The following is an 8,003-nucleotide window of genomic DNA, read 5'->3' as shown; positions in this document are numbered from 1 at the left end:
ACTCGATTTTCTTACCTCTACCCAAAGGAAATAATGCATTGAACCCAAATTTGTTATTTGAAATTCATTTTTCACAAAATGTATAAACTCGTCGATTAATTCTTCACTATTTATTGCATAGATCATAACATCAACATATAAATAAGTTTTTATTAAATCACCAAGGATTTGGAGTTCTACATATAGTGTGGGCTCACTTTGAGTCCTATTGTACCATGCTCTAGGTGCCTATTTGAGACCATAACTTAGTGTGTTCTTCAACTTGTAAATATTTTGTTCTTGTCCTCCATTTTTATGACCAAGTGGTTCTTCTATAAACACTTCTTCATGTTATAATAACCATTCAAAAATGTTGATTTAAAAACATATTAGTAAAATTTTCATCTATATTGGCTTGCTAATGTGAAAACTACTCGTTTGGTGTCCAATATAGAAACACGAGAATAGATTTTAGTATAATCAATACCTCATTTCTAAGAAAAAATATTTCCACCAATCCTTCTTTATGCCTTTCAATGGACCCATCAACATTATATTTCATTTTATAGGTGTATTTCAGCATAATAGAATATTTTTCAAATCAATCAACTACCACATTTTTTTTTTCTTAATTAAAGAAGTTTCTCCATTCATGGCTTTAATCCACACTTCTTGTGTTATTTCATCTTTAAATTACCTTGGTTCAACTTGAATATAAAATAAAAATAAAATAAAATTATAGACTAGTATTATGCCTTCATAAATTTTCTTAAGAAATTTTACCTTCCTTGGAAGAGGACTATAGCTCAAAGGAGTAAATGGAGAAGGTGGTGAGATCAGTGAAGGAAATATAATAGGATTTGAGATACTATTGAATACATGAGAAGAAGATGGAGTATATATTTGTTAATAAATAATTATTTTCCTTGTTCGAATTTCCATTCCATTACCAAGCTTGATTTTCCTAAAAGATAGCATCTCTCTAATAGTTATATTTTAATTGACTATATTATACAATTGATAATCATTTGTATCCGAAATATATCAAACAAAAATACATTTCTCACTTTTGTCATCAATTTTTTTTCATTTTTGTTAAGCTATATGAGCATAAATAATACATCCAAAAATCCTAAAGTATGCAACACCACTTGTATTCTAGCACACCATGTATTATAAGATCTCGTATTTTTCAATTTTTTTCTTGGACATCCATTCAATAAATATATAGATGTATCAATAGTTCTAACCCAAAAAAAATTGGTAGAACCCTTTTTTTTTCATGCTTCAAGCCATTTCCACAATATTGTGGTTTTTACGTTCAAAAAATCAATTTTTCTAAGAAGTATAACTTGTAAGATCAATTTATTTTCAGTTCCATTATATTTACAAAAATCTTGAAATTACGCAAAGGTTAATTCTACCCCTCTATCCAAATATAGTATTTAATAGAATAACTAGATTTTTTTTTAAATGCTAGTATTAAATTGTTGAAAATTGATAAATTATTCTAACTTTTCTTTGATGAAATACACTCAAGTCCTACTAAAATCATCAAAACATTTGAGAAAATATTTATTTTCATTTAGAGACAATAAGTATATTAGACAACAAATATTAATATGTACCATCTCAAGTGATACTTTTACTCTAGACAAGTTCTTCATGACAAGAAGGAATCTTGTTGCTACTTACCAACAATAGACACTTCACAATCCTGGTCATCATGAGAGATAAGTGGTATTCCTTTCACCATTTTTTTTAACTTTTTCGATTGGTGTTTCTAGTTGATTATCCTTGAACTCCTATGAATTAGTAATATTCAATCAATAGGTTCTAAGTTTAGTGGCCAATGAATACGATTCAACCAAAGATTGCTATCCTCTACACTTCTAGCTCTACAGGACCAAAGTGGGTCTCCCTAAAAAATGCCTTAAAGAACTATTGCATTCTATACTTAGACATTATGTTTTATATAAAATTGTTTTTAATACAATATACCAAGTAATGTGTGATTTACCTTTAATTTGGATTTTTTCCTAGTTGTTCTCCATTTTATAGCAATAGAGAACAAATTACTATTCTAAATCTACACATAATAATAGAAAATTAAAAGATATTTTAATTATTTAAGTTGCTTCTAAAAATCTATTAACCTTTGAAATACATTGGTTCTTATTCTAGGGCATGGAGTCGTATATGAGACCATAAAAGAGATCCTATCAACAAATTAAGTTTAATAAGAAGACTTAAACATTTATTAATGACCTATGCTAACAAATCCACTTAATAAAAACCATGATAAATCAAATAGTAATTAGAAGTACCTCACAATTATCTTAATATCATTTTAACAAAATTCAATGCTCTTTACTTGGGTTAAACATAAACCTACTTACAAATCCCACTGCTTGGGCTATACTTGGTCTATAAAAACCATTTCATACATTAAACTACCAATGACACTAGCATAAGGCACATTATAAATCACTTCAATATCATTATTAGAATTAGGATGCATGTCTAAACTCAAGTTAGTACCAATTAGAAATGGAATACTTACTGGTTTATAGACTTGCATTTTAGATCTCTACAAAATAGTGTCAATATACTTTCTCTGACTTAACCAAATGTTTTTGTGAACCTGGTCCCTATTGATGTCCATCCTAATAATATATCTAGTAGCCCCCAAATCGTTAATATTAAAACAATTGCTTATTGTTGTGCCCTCTTTGGATGAGATCAAGGTTGTGGTATTCTCCTTTGATAGTAGCAAAGCTCGAGTAGACCTCATGGTTTTCCAATGTTTTTATTTTAGACTTTTTGAGACATCATTTGCTTTGATATTGGGGATGTTATTAAGGATTTTTTTGGTTGTAGGAGATTACTCAAAGAATTGAACTCGAATTAAATTGTTATTATTCTGAAGACAATTTTAGACCTATTAGTCTCTGTAATTCCATCTACAAAATCAATTCTAAGATTCTTGCTATCAGACTTTAGAGAATCTTTCCTAACATTATTGTTGATCAGCAGAATGGCTTCATGCCTAGTCACCCAATCATGGACTCCATTGTGACGGTCCATGAAAATATTCTCTTTGGTCACTAATAAAAAATGGGCTTCCTTTTAAAATTGGATCTTATGAAGGCTTATGATAGAGTGAATTGTATTTTTTTGCTTAAGGTCCTCAATGCATTTGGGTTTGACAAAAGATTCTAAGACACCATATGACAGTTCCTCATAACTGCTAAATTTTGAGTGATTATTAATAGTTTCTCCTCTGGGTTCTTCATGATTTCTAGAAGGTTGTGGCAAGGGGACCCTATAACCCCTTTTCTATTTATTATTATGGTTGAGGTCTTTGGAAGATTTATTTCGCATATGGTCTTTAGTGGAAAGTTAAAAGGTCTCCACCCTTCTTTTAAACCTCTTATTTGCTCTCTTCAGCAATTTGTTGATGATCCATTATCCTTGGGGATTCTTCTATTCTAGAAGCTCAGAATCTTGCTATTTTTTTGCCTCATATGCTGCAACTTTTGGCCAAAGGGTGTGTTCACAACAACTCTCTTATTTTATCGACACCCTTGAGATTAGGTAGAGGAAGGTTGTTGGCATTCGTGGATGTAAGATTGAGTCTCTCCCAACGACTTATTTCCAGGTCTTCACCTATGTATTAAGGTCCCTATTTATTTTTGGATACATTTTATTGACAAATTCAACTTGAAGTTGGCTGAATGGAAGGGGGATTTTCTTAGCCAAGATGGAAAAGTTCAACTCCTAAAAACCTCTCTTCAAAATTTGCTTGTGTATGCTATGAGTCTTTTTAGAATTCTGGCCAAATTTGTGGAATCCATTGAAAGGATTCAAAAGAGATTCTTATGGTCTATGACATAAGAAATAAAGTATATTCCCCTCGTTGCATAAGATCGAATTTGTAAACCAAAAAAGTTTGGAAGCTTGGGTATTCACAGGTTAAAAGATTTCAATATGGCTTTGTTAGCTAAGAAAACTTGGAGGACCTTTACTTTTACCAATGAATGCAGCCTAATGATGAGGAACCTCCAAGATTCAGATTCTCTGAGTAGGTTTGTTGATTCTCAAAACGTTCCTTCAAGTTCATCTATTTGGAACCAATTACAATAGACTAAAGGTATGCTAACTCGGGGGTTAAAATGGAAAGTTGTTTCTAGCAATCAGATTCAGTTTTGCTACAACTATTGGTTGGGTTACACCCCTCTTTCTGATTCTCCAATTTTCAGGCACTTTGAAAGAAGGAATGTATCAAAATGTTTGGGATTAAAGTTAAGGATTACTCCCAAGATGACCGATGCAAGGATATAAGTGTTATTAGTGGGGATCTTGGCAATCTACAATGTAGAATGAATTTGATTAGGTTGTCATTGGATCCCTCTATTGATGATTTTCTTATCTGCGTCTCTTCATCTTATGGAAGCTTTTCTTAATCCTTTTCTTTTGGCCTTTTATCTTCTTTGGCTCACCCACCTCCTTTTTGGTTGGGGGATTGGAACTCCAAACTGATTCCTAAAATTAATGTCATTTTTGGATCCCCCTTCAATAAAAAATCCTTACTTGGAGAACTTGTGCAAAAGGGGCCTTACTATAGCCAATATATGTTTTTTGTGATGTGATAATTGTGAAAATGTTCTTCATCTCATCATAGACTACTCTTTTGTGTGGGATATTTGGTCTCACATTTTTTCTTTATGGAATACTTCTTGGGTCTTCCCCTCCTCCCTTTCTGATTTATGTGCACAATGGGTTCCTTCCACTTCTAACTCTATCCTTTTGTTTCTATGGTCTCTTTGTCTTCCTCATGTGGCATGGGGGATTTGGAAATAGAGAAATAAGTGTGTCTTCAGAAATAATTCTTTGCCTTCTTAGGTTGTGGCTTCTAAAATTAGTTGGGCAATTATGATCAATTTCCATTGTGGGGTTGTTGATGTGTTAATTCATCCCAGGGTTGCTCTATTAGCTTATGATTCTCATGTTGCTTCTGACTAGAGACTCAATTTTGACATTGTGATTCCCTTGAGGAATCCACATAATCCTAGAATTAATATCTTTTCGAAACTTCCTCCATCGGGGTGGGTGAAGGTGAACTTTGATGGGGCGGTGAAGGGTAACCAAGGTCTAGCTAGTTGTGGGGGAGCGTTGAGGGATGAAAATGGTGGGTTTATTGTGGTGGTGGTGCTCCCTTTGGAAAGTCACACAAATTACCTAGCCAGAGTTATTACTACCTACCATGGTCTAAGATTGGCCTCTTAGTTGAATCACACATTCTAGAATGTGCAATTGCTATTTGGTAGTATTAACAACCTAATTCCACACCATTAAGTAGTAATCCATTATTTCTCCCTCTAGTTGGTACTTTACACACCATAAAAGTATGATAAGATATAACTAAATTATAATCATTTGAATCGTAATAATATCATCAAAATTCGTATTGTGAATCACAAAAAAATTCAATATCTTTTATCTATACATCCAATAACTAATATTATCAAAAAACAAAATTTATCACATTTAAATCTTTAGGAAAAAGGCATAATATCATATATCTATGCATCCAATAACAAGATTTTCTCCTATGAAGCTCAACATTAAGGAGTTGCAATTTACCTAGTTCCATTCAAATTTATTAGTGAACTTTATTTTCCCTTATGCTTGCTATTTGATCTCTAATTACATATTCTTTACTAAGTAAAGATATTATTATATGAGTATTAGGTAAGGACATTATAATAGAATGGCTAAGAACCCATATCTACTTTCAAGGTGGGAATAGCGAAAAGATTCACTTTTCGAGGGATGCTAGTTCTGAACGTTTCAGTCATATCCAAAAATGATGGATCTTCATTACCTTCAAGTTTCCAATCAAAGCAATGCATGAGTTGAGCCAAAACAAGGTTGATGTTCTGAGTGGCAAGGTAAGCTCCAGGACAACCTCTCCTTCCAGCACCAAATGGGAGCATGTTGAAATCTCGACCTTTTCCATTTACATTCTTTCCCATAAACCTTTCGGGATCGAATTTTAGGGGATCCTCCCATACCACTGGATCTCTTCCCATTGCCCATACATTAACCACAAGCCTTGTTTTGTTAGGTATGTGGTAGCCACGAACAGTGCAAGCTTCTCTAGACTCATGGGGCAACATCAGAGGCCCCGCAGGATGTAAACGGAATGTCTCTTGGACCACACAGTGAAGGTACTCCATATTTACTAAATCACACTCCCTTACCATGCGATGTTTATCTACTCTAGACTCAATTTCTCCTTTCAACTTCTTGGCTATTTGAGGGTTTCTTATCATTTCACTCATTGCCCATTCTAATGTAACAATCGTTGTCTCAATTCCACCAATAAACATGTCCTATAGAAAACAAGTAATGTCACTGAGTTGAAGCAGCATAAATGGATGTCATTGAAACATAAATAAAAGAGAATAGAGCGTTCTTGAGAGAGTGAGAGGGAGAGAAGACATACGAAAATAGTTGCCTTGGTGTGTTCTCGGCTGACCTTGATGCCATTCTCATCCTCAGGCTCTTCCTTCTCAATATCTAGAAGTACATCAACCAAGTCTTTGACATGCTCTTTTTCCCCACCCACTTTTTTATTCTGCTCCTCATGCTGCTCTATAATTTTCCCCACCACTCGATCGAAGAAGTCATGAGTCTTTGTCATTCGACGCTTCATGCCTCTCAGCTGATCAAGCCAGACTCCACTAGGAAAGAAGTCGCCAACATTAAACGCCCCAACCATATCAGTCACGTCACTCACCATCCTACCAAGCTCATCGCCGCTCCCGGAATACGCGCCAGAGTTTGTGCCGGCCAGAACCCTCCACATAACGGCAGAAATGATGGCGGCTATGGCTGCTGTGATGTTGACAGGCAGCATGCCGTTCCTACTCTTATCCCAAATAGAACGCACGCCCGCAGCCGCCTCTTCCTCTCGCACGCAGGCGAAGGAGTCGACTCTCTTGGCACTCAGCAATTGCATGACGCAGACTTTTCGCATGTGCCGCCAGTACAGTCCGTACGGGGCCATCCCTGGATCAATCTCTCCGTATGCTACATATGTTGCAGCCGCCGTTGCGGGTCTGTTCCCGAATGCCAGGTCGTGTGTTGTCAAGATCTCCTTCGCCATTTCCGAAGAGGAAACGACGAGGGCGGGAACAGAGCCGAGTCTCATAAACATCAAACACCCATATTTTTTGGAGAGCTCTTCCAGAGAACGATGGGGTCGATCTCCCAGCTGATGGAGATTTCCTATGACAGGCCATCCTAATGGCCCAGGTGGTAATGACAATCCCTTTGCATTTATCTTTCCTCCTTTTAATACCCACCAGAAGAAAATTGCCATTAACACTGACAATCCAATTGTCATGGGCGGTTCTGAGAATGAAAAGGCATCCATTTTTGCAGTTGAACGACCGAGGAGCAATTGAATCTGTGTGATTGGAGTCTCAATCTGTCACGCATTTATAATTCTAACTGCATCCATCGTTTCTCCATTGGTATGATAAACGACAGAACGGCATCAAAATTCGAAATGCAGCCATCCTTCTCTCTGGTAGTTATTGTTCAACTGTATTACACGTTTTCTATAATGTTTCGCTCTCTCATTTATTTTCTAAAATGACAGAACGCTACAAGGATAGGAAGAATAACCTCCGCCTCTGTTTATCTGTGGAATTAAAACTGCACGGATCCTTTTTCTACAATGTTTTTATCTCTCATTTATTATCTGAAATGACAGAATTGGAGAGGCATCCCCTGCCTCTCTTTCTTTCTGGAATTTAAACTGCGTCCACCTTTTCTGTACAATCTTATCAGAATTCTCATTTATTGTGAAAATGATAACGCCGCCAAAGTTGGTAAGACGCCCACTTGTAACGTTACTCAGACGTCATTTAATCGTATCTATTAATTAAAAATACATAAAAACACAATTTTCTCTGCAATTTTATTTAGGACCTCTCATTTCCTATGAGAAA

General features: G+C 35.3%; 1 protein-coding gene across 1 annotated transcript; it reads right to left on the bottom strand.

The window, feature by feature from the left end:
- Positions 1–5,503: 5,503 nt before the first annotated feature.
- On the bottom strand, positions 5,504–7,481 carry LOC131030430 (cytochrome P450 750A1). The gene is made up of 2 exons (XM_057961268.2): positions 6,491–7,481; positions 5,504–6,377 (listed from the first exon to the last, which is right to left on the bottom strand). Exons 1-2 carry the CDS (start codon positions 7,421–7,423, stop codon positions 5,757–5,759), a joined length of 1,554 nt encoding a protein of 517 aa, XP_057817251.2. The 5' UTR covers positions 7,424–7,481; the 3' UTR covers positions 5,504–5,756.
- Between the last annotated feature and the right edge of the window lie 522 nt (positions 7,482–8,003).

The sequence above is a fragment of the Cryptomeria japonica genome, chromosome 7 (genome assembly GCF_030272615.1).
Source record: "Cryptomeria japonica chromosome 7, Sugi_1.0, whole genome shotgun sequence".
In the NCBI taxonomy this organism is placed as follows: domain Eukaryota; kingdom Viridiplantae; phylum Streptophyta; class Pinopsida; order Cupressales; family Cupressaceae; genus Cryptomeria; species Cryptomeria japonica.
Note: the sequence above shows the minus strand (reverse complement) of the source record. Positions and strands in the feature narration are given on the sequence as shown.